This window comes from Chironomus tepperi, unplaced genomic scaffold, assembly GCF_022539635.2.
Source record: "Chironomus tepperi strain 1889 unplaced genomic scaffold, CSIRO-AGI_Ctep_v1 contig_100, whole genome shotgun sequence".
Taxonomy (NCBI): domain Eukaryota; kingdom Metazoa; phylum Arthropoda; class Insecta; order Diptera; family Chironomidae; genus Chironomus; species Chironomus tepperi.
The window spans coordinates 58580-74928 of NW_027226222.1; the positions used below are offsets into that span (position 1 = coordinate 58580).

Here is a 16349-nt window from a genome sequence, read left to right on the forward strand (position 1 = left end):
ATATTTTCATCTTGTGTTTTATATTTCAGGACACTCTGGATATAGAAAATTTTGTGGACTTTTAAAAAGAGTACACCTGAGAAATTTCAACAGAACATCAAGTTAGAACGCCATAAAACAATTAAATCAAATATCATATTTCAGAGACGTATTTTTTGAATCTCGAAGAAGACCAAAGAATTCCTGAATTATATGCATGGAAAAGTACGCAAAGGTCCTTAACATTCCGAACTGGCAGAAGTTCTCAAACTACAGAGCCGGCTTTAGAAGCGCTTATATTACGGATTTATTTAATTATCAAATACGCATATAAATGAACTAACATTCCGTAACGTCCAAAATATTTTTAAACATTTTCCGAAATTATGTGAGTTTTCGAAGCAAACAGTCATCATATGTCGGTGTCTACATTGACTTCTAACATGCGACAAACGATATTATTTTAATATATCTGGGAATATAAGAATAGTTGGAACAGGCAATTGTCAAAAACTAATTAAATGTGGACAACGGATTTGAAATATTTAAACACTTTTGAATGACATTCCTTAATATTCAGCAAATGTGACTTCGAATTTGCACAAAAGAAATTCGAAAATACAATTCGACGTACTGTACGGCACCCATATTTGCGTTCTCTCACCAGATTGAGAATTTTTATAAAAAAAATAACAATAATCATGAAAAAAGTTTCTCTTACGCGAAATCGAGTGTTTAATTGAGCTTAGTTCATTGTCAAAGTAAAAATCGTCAAAGGCAGTAGTCTTGTATATTTAGTGGTATATGACTCGGTGCTCATTTTTTGTGCTGATTACGAAAAAATAGTTGAAAATTTTTCTCAATGTAAAAATATTGGCAAATAGTTGAAAATTAATGTATATTTTTTTTTTGTGTGTTGTTAAGCAGATAAAAAATTGCAAAACGAGAAAATTATGCTAATTCAGTCGAGACTAATTGATTAATAACTCAATTCCGCAATACCTGCAAAATCTTGCGAGAAAAAGAGATAATAGTGAAATAATAATAAAAAAAATATTATCAAAAATAAAAAAGAACAAATTAAATTTTGGAAAAATGTCAGAAGGTAGTGAACCTGATCCATCAGACATTGCAATTGAAAATCTTTATCCGGCATTATTATCATGCTTCGCAATCATAACAGTCGGGTATGTTAATATAAATGAATTATCAATGAACTTGTGTAGCCTTCAGATTTATTTACAATCTGTTCCACAGACGAAAGTGAGAGACAAATAAAATGTCATATGAACTTTAATCTTTAGTAACTATATATTGATTCGATATTAATGTATTATTTCTTCAATAACAAATGAAAGTGAAATATTACAGTAAAAGTGAAGTCCTTTTTTCGTAATGCTTACTATAAAATATTCATAGAACGTAAATTCGACTCAAATACTTCGTGACTGATTATTTTTATATTGTTTTAAGGTTCCATATGTTAGCAACGCTTTCCACGTAAACGACATTTCTCAATTTGTTTTGATTTAATTATCAATTTGAAATTTCAAGTACCTAATCTCCAACATCATTTTACTTCCTCGCAATCTGTGAAATTTAAATTTTTTCTATTTTTTTATTCTCGTATCATAATCAATAAGTAAAATGACACAAGTGTCGTGACTCACGCATAAATCAGCTTGTATGAGGAAGATAATTCTCTCTACTAACTGCATGTTTACATTCTTAACGTAACCGAGTTCCATTGCAATTTATTAATCTATCATGTACTTGGATGTCAATTACGGAGAGGAAAATAGAAATATTAATATAAGTCAGTAGTTCTCAAACTTTTCATGATGCGACACACCATTTTTTTTTTAATTTGCGACACACTGAAATTTATACGTAAATAATAAAGACCTTGTTTCGTGTTGCACCTGAGATCATGTCGCGCTACACATAGTATGGTTTAACTTTTTTACTGATTTTAATATAAATAGGAAGTTATCTCGACGAAAAAATATATTTTACTTTTATTCTCTATAGAAAAAGTATGAAAAAATGATTTTTTTGAATTGTAGTCAAAACTTTTGAATTATCCCCAACATATTATACACAAATTAAAGGTTTTTGAAATACTAATAAACCATGAAAAGATTGATGTTTTATAGTTGGAAAAAAATTATGCTTCTAAGTAATTAAGCTCCCCTCTACACTGGACCAAATGTGCTGTAGTGAGCAAACTTTTTTTGTGTTACGGCACACATCAGATCTAGAATTTTCAAGACACTCTAGTGTACGTATAGCATAGTATGAAAATCACTGTTTGAAGGTGATACATCAATGAAGAGAAGAGTTTAATGAACTTATCTTTAATAGACAGTGAATGATCCAGCAACTAAATGAATCATATTGATGATTATAATAAGGATATTTTTCCCATAAGATAAGAGACTCATTTAAGACTAAAGACAGACTAATTAAGACACATCAATGAATAAAATAATTAATGATCTGTATTGTTTGATAACATATTGTTAAATTATATAAATAAATCATTATTGCAGCTCATGGGTCAGCAAATTTAAATAAACATCAACTTTAGTATGAAGCTAAAATTAATAAGCATATCATTCAATGATGATTAAGGGTTAACTTCTAATAATGTCTAATAATCCAAAAATTACTGGCAATTTAAGACTTTCATGCTTTATTTAAATACCTTAATTGCTTTAGTTTGTAATATCATTTTATCTACATCTCTATTTAAATGTTTTTGTCGAATCATCAGCTTAATAAACGTTTATTACCGCTTATAAAAAGATTCACATGACAAAGTTCTTATCGGTGCTGATATTAATTTTAGGAAGTTGATCCCGAACAGCACAACGTATTCGTTAAGACACCGATACGTCACCGTATTAACGGGAAGACGCAAAGTTGCTCTTACGACACTATGTCGGCTGATTCAGAAAATGTCATTGAATTTAATATTTTTCATCCATATAGTCCAGTGTTGTCCAAATTGTGTGCTGCCAATTTTTTTTGCAAGTACCATCAACTGTATCTTCAATTATGACTTACCAACAAGGTGTACTGTGTTCCAAAAAAGTTTGGACAACACTGATATAGTCCCTTTAAGTCACTTTTCAAAAATTATTTTCTCAGAACGTAACTTCATTAGAATGAAATTTATAGCTTTACAGAGAATTTTCCATCATTCAAACGAGTTTTGTGCTTCTATTGACGTCAATGTTTAATATTAAGTAATGGAAATGTTTTTACCCATATAAAAAAAAAAACAGATTTTTATCAGGTGGATTTGAATCCGACAATTTTCTGTTATTATCACAATCCAACGATGAGTCATTTATTTTATTCATATGTCTATCGTGCAAACATTATGTCAAATTGAAATTATTTCATATCATGCACAAGTACAATATTTAATTCTGTTAATTTAATCCATATTTACATTTTCTCTTTTTTTCTATTCAGTTATATAGCGGCTCGTATGAATGTTGTAACAAACACGGGTGCGAAAGGTTTTCATACGTATGTCGGTACATTCGCATTGCCTTCAGTGATATTTCTCTCGTTGTCGGAAGTGAAATGGGAAACTGTAAATTGGAAATTCCTTTTTGCCATTCTGGCATCAAAGTCAATAGTCTTTTTCGCAGTAATGATTACGGCTATGCTAGTTGTAAGACCTTTGAATTTAGGAAAGAGTGGAATCCTTGCAATTTTCTGTACACAAAGTAATGACTTTGCAATTGGATTTCCAATCGTCAGTGCACTTTATTCGGAAATTCATCCAGAATATTCAGCATATATTTATCTTATGGCACCAATATCGCTTGCAATTCTCAATCCAATTGGATATGTAATGATGGAAGTAACAAATTTACAAATTAGAAATAAGGAGCAACAAAATAGTCCAGCTACATCACCAATGAGATGTCCACAATCAGATGCATCAGAAACTCAAAGCAGGAGAAAGATATTTAAAGGAAAATTCCTCGTCGTCATTCATACATTGAAATCAATATTTCTTAATCCGATTCTATTAATGACATTACTTGGAGTCTGTGGAAGTGTTGTCTTTAAGAATGGAGTTCCAGTCTTCATGTCAAGTATTTTACGGACATTTGGAAATTCATTCGCAGCATCCGCACTCTTCTTGCTCGGTGTGAGGATGGTCAGTGATGGAAGTCATGTAAAGGGACCTGGATTTTTATTGCCTGCTGTTTTGATCATTGTCAAATTGTAAATACTTTTTTTGTTAAAAATGTAAGCATCAACATTTAAAAGAATCATTATTACAGGCTAGTGCTTCCACTTGTAATTCGACAGACAGTCAACATAATAAATGCAGGAAGTAACTTCACTGAAACAACAGATTTAAGCACATTTGGTTTCCTGTATGGAACATTTCCTTCAGCTCCAGGTGCTTTTGCTGTAGCAACACATTACAATACAGACATTGACCTGGTAAGCAAAACAAAATATCATCAAGTCACAATTCAATTTAAGCATGTAATGTTTATAATTCCAGATTGCATCGTCGATGGTCGCATGTACATTTGTTTCGGCTCCTCTCATGTTTATATCAGCAAAAATGATATCAATAACAAATTTAAATCCACAAGATTATTTAAAAGAATACGACAGTATAGCATTTGATCTTTCAATCACATCATTATGCGCAGCTATTTTCATATTATTGTTATTTACTGTCACGAAAAAATTTAAACGTCTACCACATCGCATCACGTGCTGCTTACTGATATCACAAATGATTGCATCAATTGGTGTCATTTTGTGGTCAAAACTCGAACAAGACGTACCTTGGAAGATGTACCTGCAATTTAGTTTCTTTACAATTGGACAATATTCGTCAAGATTGTGGGCTGCATTTTTGGCCATAACATTACTTTTCCTCAACTCTAGAAGTTTGTGTTTTGCACTAAAATTATGGCCTTACTTTTTATTGTTGGGCTTTGGAGTGCCATCTCTAATTACCGGAATTTTATTCCTTGCTGATACTAAAAGCATCATGCCAAAAGCTAAACAGAATCCAAATTTTCAATTCGGAAATGTTCAAGCTATTATATCTGTATTTTTGCTTGTCATGTGCTTTATCGTAACAGTTGGATGCCTCATGCTGCATCAACGCTATAAACGAAGATATGAAAAGTACATTTCATTATCCAAAGAAGTAGCATCACCTGATGTGGAAACTATTACAACAGCAGCAAGTTCAACAACAAATATTGAGAGACTTGCACATGTTGATTCAAGTCTGAATTTTGCTGTCAACAATAACATTAGGAGAAGACGATCAGTGTCATCAGATGACGATGAGATTGTAATTAAAGCAAATGGAAATGGTGGATGTTCAGGTGGAAGTGGTGGGGATGGAGAATGTTGTTCTGCTGCACAGAATAGAACACCAACCCGTGTTATTGATATTGAAGACTTGATTCCAGTTGGTCCATCAAGTTCTTCATCTGTACAAGGAAATGGATTGTGCTCATCTCAATTTGGATGTCCAACATCTTCTCGTGAGGCATGTCAGTCAATGGTTCAGAGATATCAAGAGGATTCAAATTATCCATTGGAACCGATTGAACATGTTGAAATTGTTGACACGTATCAAGTCATGCAGCATACAGTACTTTTAATTCTTCTGCTATGCTCTATGTTTGTTAGCTTTGCTCTTACAATATGGACATTAATTATGGAAGGAATGTCTGGAATTTATGTTGAACTGTCATTTTTAGAGGCTTTTTTGAATTTCGGACAGAGCATAATAGTACTTGCATGCTTTATTAGTGATTCTGGTGACCTATTTATACCATTAATATCAATTGCAAAGAAATTATGGTATGGAGCAGACGCTCTTAAAACCCCATCATGGGACGACCTTTCAGATGATACAAAACATGTTTGTGAACAATTTGCTACATATCATATTGAGAGATGCCGTAAAGCTATCGCCAAAGACAAAAGATGGAGAATCAAAGTATACAAAAAAGTTTTCTTTGGCACACAATTTGTTGATTATTTGATAGAAGTTGGTCTCGCTGGTGATAGAAACGAGGCAGTTAAATATGGTAAAAGACTGATTGATGGACGAATTATGAGACATATTAACAAATGTCATCACTTTGCTGACAAGAAATTACTCTATACATTTTGTAATAGATTGTAGTTAATAACGATGATGTAGCGTACATCAAATAATAGACTAGAATGTGAGACTAGTTTTTAGATGAAATTTTGGAAATGCTTATGTTAGGATTTTCTTGTGTCTGACTACTTTGTGTAAGCTCTCTTACTTTTGGATGGATTTCTCAACACCAATTGTTAAGATAGTTTAAAAATCCACAGAAGGACATCCTAGCATTATAAATATTTCTATTAAAAAAAAAGATCTGTAAAATATGCAACAAGTGACTTATAAATTATCAAAAAGTCCGTAATTGTTATAGTTATAGTAAGACAGACATAAACAATAAGAATTATTTTTAATTACATGTGATATAATAGCTAATTGCTTTGAACGATGAATTTTGAATTATTGTGACAAGACAGCCATTCATATTTTTTAAGCAATAAAATGTGAGAATTGATTGCAACAGTTCAAAATTCCCCAATTAAAAATAAATTAGTAAAACTTATTAACAGTCATTCATGTTTTCTTATTGAGAAAATATTAAGATCGTGATTTACTGACTTTTTTTTTTGGAGATGATCATGCAATCGAAGGTATACAATTAATACTCACGATTTGCAATTATTGTTTTAAATGTCTAACAAGCTTTATGAAGTCATTGATCAATTAAATATTGATTTATTATAGGGAATTGGATTTGCGTGTGAACTTTATTAATTTGAGGAGAAAATTCATCAGTCAACTTATTATCATATTCACACCAAATCAGATTGATTCAAATTTCGAAACTAATTCAAAGCTTGTTAGAAGCTGAAACAAAAGAATCAAGTTTTTTGATTGAATTCATAAAATAATTTAAGTGCATTAAATTACGGCTGATGACATACAATGAGGCTATGATGAAAATATGAATGACTGTAGACTAATTGAATATGAAGCTACAAAAATAATCATCACTTAAAGTTGTGCTGAATATTATCCAATTTATTTTTGCATTATCCTGAGATTTGAAATTTATAGTTTAGGTGATCGAAATGAGCCAAGTTCTTAAATTTGAGAATTTGGGTTCGAAATTAAAAATAAATTTTAGAATCATTTGATAATTTTTTATTAGATAGCTTTAAACCTGAATTTTAAAGAAATAAATTGAAATTCAATACAATAATCAAATATTACAATTCAGCCAATCAAAAGTTGAATGAAAATATCTCAATAAACAGAAGTTTATTTTACCAAATTTTATTTTTAAACACAGAAATAAACAAAACCTCAAGCAACAAAAAACTCTATTAATTTATTTTACATTTTATTCCGTTGAAAATTTTATATTTCATTGACACGTGGTCTGTGGCGTATAACATGTTAATTTTTTGAAAATACTCTTCTCTTTTAAAACATTTGAAAGTTTTAGTCAAAAACATTTGTATGGTTTTAAACAGAGTTGAGAAATAATTTGTGCAAAAATCATTTATTTACCTTATTTTTCAAATCATCGCTCTACCTAGTCATAACAAATGAATAAGGTGGAATAAGGCATTAATAATGTCACTTAATTTACAATGTCAAATTCCATTAACAATTATTTGCTTAAAACTAAATCTCAGTTGACTCGCCAACTCTGACTCAAAATTGTAAACAGAAACTTTTTTGAGAATTAGTCTAACTTATTAGGTCATATTTTTTATTTAATTAATCAATAATAGATTTTTTAACTTCTTTAAAAGACTTAATACATATAGAATTTTAATAAAATCATGAATTTACCGAAATTGTCTCGCTCAGCTCGTGTAAATACTAATTTAGATACAAAAAGGAATTTCGCAAGAATTGGTAATAAAAATTCTCAGCAAGGAAATAGAAGTGAAAGGTAATAAACTATTGATTTCTAACTAGCTTAATTCTAAAAGAATTTCTTTCTACAGATCATCTTGGTCTGATGTTAAAAGATTCATATTAAAAAATGTCGACAAAAGGGAAAGTGCCGAAATTGATAAGAAACTTCATGAATTATGGGTTAAAACGAAGGAACTTACAAATGGAGAGGAAACAACGGAACTGCTGGATGAGTTGTCAATTTTTCTATTACGACTTTTCCTTAATCATCGCAATGTCCTCACAAAACATATTGCCCAAATGAAAAATTTCTTTGGTGAAGTCAGTAACAAGCAGGCCAATGACATTCATGCCTTAGTTTCAGTAATAACAAGAAATCTTGATGACCAGATTATTGAGAAATTGCAAGAACTAGTTTCTGAAGAGGAAGATGATTCCAGTAAAAAGCAAAAAATGTTTGGTCAGACAATTAAATACGTGTCATCAAATAATTATTTTCAAGATACAACTATTCTAAGTGATTTAAATATAGATGCTGAGTTAACAGTACAGAAAGGAGCTCTTGATAATTTTTCCATGAAATATGAAAAAGTTGTACCCGAAGAGCCTAAAAAAGGAAAAGTTTATGATAGATCGTGGATATTAATGAACGTTAATGGCGATTTAGTTGAAATTCTTATTGGAATTTTAAAGTCAGGACGATCAAATGATGAAATTCAGAACGAACTATTCGAATTAATGGGTTTCGATAAATTTGAACTCATTTTAGAGATTTTAGAAAATAGAAAGGTGATAATGAAAAATATGGAAATGATGGAAAAGAAAGAAGCCATGAAGGAGCAAGTCGTAAAAAGACAAAATGAAGTAAAACCAGCACCTAATTATTTAATGCCTGTTATTGTCCAATCTGAAAAGGAGAAAGATTTAATGAAGTTAGCAAGAAAAGATGAGAAGAAACTGAGAGGGATGAAAGGAAATGGTGATGATGAGGATGACGAAGACATGCAGTTAGCAAAGTTACAATTAAATCAATCAAATGCTTTATTGAGAATCGCTCAAAAGCAACCAGTTATGACTGAAAGTAGACCATTAAGTTTTTCACATCGATTTACGCAAGCTCAGCCTAAATATCCTTACGTTTTTGACTCAAATAAAGACGCAAGAGCTCATGTGGGATTTATTGCTGGAAATAAGATTATGCTCCCTGAAGATACAGTTCGTAAAGATACACAAATGTACGAAGAAGTAATGATACCAGCACGAGAAGCGCCTGAAGACTTAAAAGTAGGAAATAATCGTGTTAAAATTGAGGCTTTAGATGAAATTGGTCAAATAGCATTTAAAGGAACTAAAGAATTAAATCGAATTCAAACGGTAGTTTATCCAACAGCTTATCATAGTAATGAAAACTTATTAATCTGTGCTCCAACTGGCGCTGGTAAAACAAATGTTGCAATGTTGACAATCGTAAATGTCATTCGATCTCATACAGATCAAGGAATAATACACAGAGATCAATTTAAGATCGTCTATGTGGCACCAATGAAAGCACTTGCAGCAGAAATGACAGAAAACTTTTCTAAGCGTCTTAAGCCTCTGGGAATTATTGTTAGAGAATTAACAGGTGATATGCAATTAACGAGAACAGAAATGCAGGCAACACAGATTCTTGTGACGACCCCAGAAAAGTGGGATGTAGTAACTCGAAAAGGTGCAGGAGATGCATCTATGATTAGTTTAGTGAAATTGTTAATTATTGATGAAGTTCATTTGTTGCATGGAGAACGTGGACCTGTCGTTGAAGCATTAGTTGCTCGTACTTTACGACTTGTTGAATCATCACAATCAATGATTAGAATTGTTGGACTTTCAGCCACACTTCCTAATTATATCGATGTGGCCAGGTTCCTTAGAGTAAATCCAGCCATTGGATTATTCTTTTTCGATTCACGTTTCCGTCCAATTCCTTTATCACAGACTTTTATTGGAGTAAAGTCACTAAAGACGTTACAGGCATTAAATGATATGAATACAATTTGTTATGAAAAATGTTTAGAACAATTGAGAAATGGAAAGCAAGTTATGGTATTTGTGCATGCAAGAAATGCTACGACAAGAACAGCACTTACTTTAAGAGAAATGGCTCAACAGAAAGGACATACACAAATCTTCAGTTGTGAAAAGAGCTTAGAATTCCAGAATGGCTTAAAAATGATTGGTAAAAGTAGAAATAAGCAACTTGTTGATTTATTCCAACATGGATTTGGATTTCATCATGCTGGAATGTTGAGACAAGATCGTACTATGGTTGAGAAATTGTTTGGTGATGGATTAATCAAAGTTTTAGTAACAACAGCTACATTAGCTTGGGGTGTCAATCTTCCAGCTCATGCAGTAATCATTAAAGGAACTGAAATTTATGATTCAAAACATGGTTCGTTTGTGGATCTTGGAATTCTAGATGTTTTACAAATTTTCGGTCGTGCTGGTCGTCCACAGTTTGACAAGAGTGGTCTTGGTATAATTATTACAACATATGACAAGCTCAATCACTATCTGTCATTATTGACTAATCAATTTCCAATTGAGTCTAATTTCCCTCAATGTCTTGCTGACAATTTAAATGCAGAAATTTCTCTAGGAACTATTTCTAATATTCAGGAAGCTATTGAATGGCTTAGTTACACTTACTTATTTGTAAGAATGAGAATAAATCCACAAGTGTATGGATTAAACTATACAGATGTTGAAGAAGATCCAACATTAGTAATGAAAAGAAGACAATATATACACGAAGCTGCAATGGCATTAGACAAAGCAAAAATGATTCGATATAATGAACGTACTGAGGATCTGAATATCACAGATTTAGGAAGAACAGCTAGTCATTTCTACATCAAATATGATACAGTTGAAGTTTTTAATGAACTTCTTCGTCCAATAATGAATGAAGGTGAAATATTAAACATGATGGCAAATGCTCATGAATTTCAGCAATTAAAAGTCAGAGATGATGAAATGGATGAATTAGATGATTTGAATCGAGATTCTTGTGAGGTGCCTGTAAAAGGAGGAAGCGAAAATTTGCATGGAAAAGTTAATATTCTTATGCAGACATACCTTTCTCGTGGTTTCGTCAAATCATTTTCACTTATCAGTGACTTGAGCTATATTAATCAAAATGCTGTACGAATTGCAAGAGGCTTATTTCAAATAATTTTAAGAAACAACAATGCAATTCTCACTGGACGTCTATTGACTATTTCAAAAATGTTTGAACGACAAATGTGGGACTTTTATTCACCTATGAGACAATTTGTGACAATTCCTTTTGATGTGATTGATAAAATTGAAAATCGTGGATTGAGCATTGATACATTAAGAGATATGGACTCGAAGGAAATTTCAGACATGCTACGAAATCATCGTCATGGAGAATTAGTAAAAAGATGCGCACATGAATTTCCAATGCTTAAAATAGAGGCAAATTTGCAGCCAATCACTAGAACTGTTTTACGTATTCGCACTTTCGTTACTGCTGATTTTAAGTAAGTTTCTATCCTCCACTTCTTACTATACAAATTAATTAATGAACATTAATTTTTATTACAGATGGAATGACAGAATTCATGGGAAGCATGCTGAATCATTTTGGATATGGATTGAAGATCCTGAAAATAATTACATTTATCATTCAGAATATTTCCAAGTGACGAAGAAACAAGTCATTACACAAGAGCCACAAGAACTAATTATGACAATTCCATTGAAAGATCCACTTCCACCACAATATATCATACGTGCAATAAGTGATACATGGCTTGGATCATCAATCAGTGAGGCACTGAGTTTCAAACATTTGATTTTGCCTGAAACTCATCCACCACATACGGAATTACTTCCTTTACAACCTTTGCCTTTAAGTGTATTACATAATCCTCAATTTGAACAGTTGTATAACTTCACACATTTTAATCCAATCCAAACTCAAATCTTTCATTGTCTTTATCATACCGACAATAATGTATTGCTTGGTGCACCGACAGGAAGTGGAAAGACAATAGCAGCAGAAATTGCAATGTTTCGGGTGTTTAATCAAAATTCAAAAGCTAAAATTGTCTATATAGCACCATTAAAAGCCTTGGTTAAAGAAAGAATTGACGATTGGAAGAAGCGACTTAATGAGAAATTGGGAAAAATAGTTGTGGAATTAACAGGTGATGTCACGCCTGACGCTAATGCTATTAGAAATTCTCATGTCATTGTTACTACTCCTGAAAAATGGGACGGTATTTCTCGTAGTTGGCAAACTCGTGAATATGTTAGGGATGTAGCACTTATTGTAATTGATGAAATTCATTTGCTCGGTGAAGATCGTGGACCTGTTTTGGAAGTTATTGTGTCACGTACAAATTTCATTAGTTCACATACATCAAAAAAAATTCGAATTGTTGGATTATCGACAGCACTTGCAAATGCAAAGGATTTAGCAAATTGGCTTGAAATCAAACAAATGGGACTTTACAATTTCAAACCGTCTGTTCGTCCAGTTCCACTTTCAGTTCATATTAGTGGATTTCCAGGGAAGCATTATTGTCCAAGAATGGCAACAATGAATCGACCAGCATTTCAAGCTATTCGTCAATACTCTCCATGTACTCCAGCTTTAATATTTGTATCATCACGTCGACAAACTCGTTTAACAGCTCTCGACTTGATTGCTTTCCTTGCTGGTGAAGACAATCCAAAGCAGTTTTTGCATCTTCCTGAAGATGAAATGGAGCAAATTTTAACAGGAATTAAAGATAATAACTTAAAATTGACATTAGCTTTTGGAATTGGACTTCATCATGCTGGTTTACAAGAAAAAGATAGAAAGACGTGTGAAGAGTTGTTCCTTAATCGAAAGATTCAGATTCTTATAGCAACATCGACATTAGCTTGGGGAGTAAATCTTCCTGCTCATTTAGTCGTGATTAAAGGAACTGAATTTTATGATAAGAAGACCAATCGATATGTAGACATGCCAATTACTGATGTTCTTCAAATGATGGGACGAGCTGGTCGTCCACAATTTGGAAATGAAGGAATCGCATGCGTATTTGTTCATGATGTGAAAAAGAATTTCTACAAAAAATTCCTCTATGATCCATTCCCAGTCGAGTCCAGTCTATTAGCTGTATTACCTGATCACATTAATGCTGAAATTGTTGCAGGAACTGTCCAATCAAAACAGGGAATTTTAGATTATCTTACATGGACATACTTTTTCAGACGCTTATTGAAGAATCCAAGTTATTATAAAATGGAAGGAACTGATCAACGAGATGTCAATCGCTTCTTAACAGAATTAATTCAAACTGTCCTTGAAACATTGCAAGATGCAGGATGTATTGAAATTGATGATGATAATCGCTCTGTTTATCCTACAAGGTAAGTCTTTGAATCTAAGACATTAAGGTTCGATTTATTAATTATTTTAAAAATTTATAGCACTGGAAGGATTTCATCATATTACTACTTGAGCCACAAGACAATGAAGCATTTTGCAAATACATTAAACTACTCATCAACAGATGAAAATGTATTGAGAATCATGTGTGATGCTTATGAATTTGTTGAACAGCCTGTGAGACATAATGAAGAGAAATACAATGAGTAAGTTACAATTTTTATTAGCTACATATAATCTATTAAATCATTAATAAATTTACAGGGAACTAGCAAAGATGTGCCGACTTAAAGTTGATCCACTGACTTACGACAATCCACATACGAAAACATTCCTTCTAATGCAAGCCCATTTTTCACATCTGCCACTTCCAAATACTGATTTTGCTACTGATACAAAATCAGTCTTGGATCAATCAATTCGTATTTTACAAGCTATGGTCGATTATGTCGCTGAAAATGGATGGTTAGCAACAACACTGAGAATTCAAATGCTTATGCAATGTGTCATTCAAGCACGTTGGCATGATGATCATATAGCCTTATGCTTACCACACGTTGATGAACAGAACTGCTATGTTTTTGACAATATTAAAATTGAGTAAGTTTAAGTTTTATGGATATTATATGCTGAATAGTTTTTCATGTCTTAATTATTCTTAATTTGACAGTTATCCAATATTGACTCTACCTCTACTGAAAGAGAAGTGCATAAAGAACTACGAAGCATTGGCTGGACCATTGAGAAAGGAATTTGAGGAACCACAGATTGAACAAATTTATAAAGTAATTAAAGACCTTCCAACGATAAATATTGAGATGAAAATTCGCGGACCATTAAAGAATGAAGCAGAAGTTGATCAGCTAGTTGTTCAACCACCAAATAGAAATCAGTGGATTCAAATTCATGCCGATGAAGAGTATACATTGATTGTGAATGTTCATCGATTAGGAGTAAGAAGTTCTAACTACATTTATTGTCGATTCCCAAAACCAAAAGATGAAAATTGGTTCCTAACAATCGGTAATCAAGAAAATGGGGAATTGATTGGACTGAAACGAGTCAATTACAAATCAACAAGAAGCTCACATCACCTTGTTCTAAATCCATTATCTAATCTTGGACGAGTAATATATACTGTCTACTTTATTTCCGACGGTTATATTGGATTAGATCAGCAATATAATGTACAATTGGAGGTCATTGAACCATTGAAGGAGAAGTATGCTGATACGCCAATATATGTTAGTGATTATACAAAGGATGTATAAGATCCTTACTATTATTATTATTTCTGTTAATCTTGAATAAATAAAATAAATCAAGTTTTTATATTATGCAGGAATAGGATAGGTATATTATTTATTTATTTCCATTTATTAAACTCCTGACAATCTGATTTAATTTTTCAGTAAATGCTTCAAATGAAAATCTTTGTTGTACTCGAGTCCGTCCCATTTCACCCATTTTTTCTGCAAGTTTCAAATCTTTGAATACGAGCGTAGCTGCATTAGCAAAATCTTCGGGCGTCGATTCGCATAAAAATCCAGTCTGTTCATGTACGACCGTTTCTTTTGGCCCACCTGAATTGACAGCAATAACTGGAACTTGCAAATACATTGCTTCTAGTGGGACGATTCCAAAATGTTCATTTGTTGGTGTGTATAGAAGCATACGACATCGATTTAATAGCTTAATTTTTATTTCATCACTTGGTGATTTAAGCATTGTTACTTTATCCTTCAGTCCTAAATTCTCACATATTGCAGTTAATTCATCAAAATGTTCAATATTTTCAAGATTTCTCCAGTCATATCCACCAGCAAGTACTAAATGAGCTTTATCCCATTCCTGTTTAGTCAAGTTCCTTTCAAGTAGTTTAAATGCTTTCAGGGCTAATGGAAGATTTTTCTTACGCTCATAACGATTGATTGATAATAAGATTATTGCATTATCAGCAATTCCTTCTATAGAATTATCATTTGATTTATACTGATCGAATGATTTTGTTACAAGTGATGGATAAAGTACACCGGGTGTAATTCTAAGTGATTTGAAAGTCTCACTAAAGATTCTACTTGTAAATTTGCTATTGACTAGAACTCCATCAGCAGCACCAGTCGTTTTTTCTTCTAAATAATTTAATGGCATCCGATAAATTGATTTCAATCGTCCTCCTTGTTTTGTTAATAATTGATCGGGAAAGTGACAGTAGAAGAGAATCTTTGGATTATTTTTTGCATATTTTAAAATCGGAATTCCAAGTGAAATTATGTCACAAAAGATCAAGTCGATTTTCTCTTCTTTGGATTGAAACAAGACAACATAAAATGCAGCATAAACCATACGAAAATATGCACAAAATGCATAAAATTTTCCGAAAATATTTCTTGGGATCCAATCGCCAACTACTTTTACTTCTAAAGTACCATTTCTTGTTTCTTCAAAGCAGTGTGACTTGTCATGATGATTTGTTAAAAAGCTTACTGTATGTCCACAGTTTTTAAGTGCTAATGCGGCATCAATCACCAATCTTTCGGCACCGCCTATACCCAAATCGGGATGAAGGAATAACACTCGCATTATCTGTAAATATACGTGGCTTTTAATGAAATAGCTACAAAACATAAACTATGTTGGTTTAGATCATTACCTTTATTAATTTATGGTTTAAATTCACCGACTATGTGTTATAATACTATCTATATATTAATTTTTCTTAGTTACTACAGAAACTCAAAATTATTGAATCAGAAAATTCCAATACGAAACAAAAACAAAGATTGAAAACTGAAGGGATAGTAACAGTACAAAAAGTATAATGCATATTTTAAATTTTTCAGTTGGGGTTTATATTTAATTTCTTGTAAGACCAGATCGTTGGATGAAACATCCTTTAAAAGAGTTGCCTCTTACGTCTAT

General features: G+C 32.1%; 3 protein-coding genes across 3 annotated transcripts; 2 read left to right on the forward strand and 1 right to left on the reverse strand.

Moving 5' to 3' along the window:
* Positions 1–672: 672 nt before the first annotated feature.
* On the forward strand, positions 673–7135 carry anchor (integral membrane protein GPR155 homolog anchor). Its single transcript, XM_070636045.1, has 5 exons — positions 673–779; positions 907–1166; positions 3463–4230; positions 4290–4455; positions 4520–7135. Exons 2-5 carry the CDS (start codon positions 1075–1077, stop codon positions 6176–6178), a joined length of 2685 nt encoding a protein of 894 aa, XP_070492146.1. The 5' UTR covers positions 673–779; positions 907–1074; the 3' UTR covers positions 6179–7135.
* A 665-nt stretch (positions 7136–7800) lies between these two features.
* On the forward strand, positions 7801–14772 carry obe (activating signal cointegrator 1 complex subunit obelus). Its single transcript, XM_070636152.1, has 6 exons — positions 7801–8009; positions 8065–11523; positions 11588–13408; positions 13469–13633; positions 13692–14027; positions 14098–14772. The coding sequence occupies exons 1-6, from the start codon at positions 7897–7899 to the stop codon at positions 14696–14698; spliced, it is 6495 nt and encodes a 2164-aa protein (XP_070492253.1). The 5' UTR covers positions 7801–7896; the 3' UTR covers positions 14699–14772.
* Positions 14754–16237, reverse strand: Alg2 (alpha-1,3/1,6-mannosyltransferase Alg2). Its single transcript, XM_070636154.1, has 2 exons — positions 16081–16237; positions 14754–16013 (listed from the first exon to the last, which is right to left on the reverse strand). The coding sequence occupies exon 2, from the start codon at positions 16008–16010 to the stop codon at positions 14790–14792; it is 1221 nt and encodes a 406-aa protein (XP_070492255.1). The 5' UTR covers positions 16011–16013; positions 16081–16237; the 3' UTR covers positions 14754–14789.
* Positions 16238–16349: the final 112 nt, after the last annotated feature.

Excerpts from the sequence above, each read along its gene's own strand:
- obe (XM_070636152.1), top strand. The coding sequence starts at position 7,897 with ATGAATTTACCGAAATTGTCTCGCTCAGCTCGTGTAAATACTAATTTA. Across the intron at positions 13,634-13,691 it reads AATGAAGAGAAATACAATGA|GGAACTAGCAAAGATGTGCC; the intron begins GTAAGTTACAAT and ends ATAAATTTACAG. Across the intron at positions 14,028-14,097 it reads TTTGACAATATTAAAATTGA|TTATCCAATATTGACTCTAC; the intron begins GTAAGTTTAAGT and ends TTAATTTGACAG.
- anchor (XM_070636045.1), top strand. The coding sequence starts at position 1,075 with ATGTCAGAAGGTAGTGAACCTGATCCATCAGACATTGCAATTGAAAAT. Across the intron at positions 1,167-3,462 it reads TTCGCAATCATAACAGTCGG|TTATATAGCGGCTCGTATGA; the intron begins GTATGTTAATAT and ends TTTTCTATTCAG. Across the intron at positions 4,231-4,289 it reads GTTTTGATCATTGTCAAATT|GCTAGTGCTTCCACTTGTAA; the intron begins GTAAATACTTTT and ends TCATTATTACAG.
- Alg2 (XM_070636154.1), bottom strand. The coding sequence starts at position 16,010 with ATGCGAGTGTTATTCCTTCATCCCGATTTGGGTATAGGCGGTGCCGAA.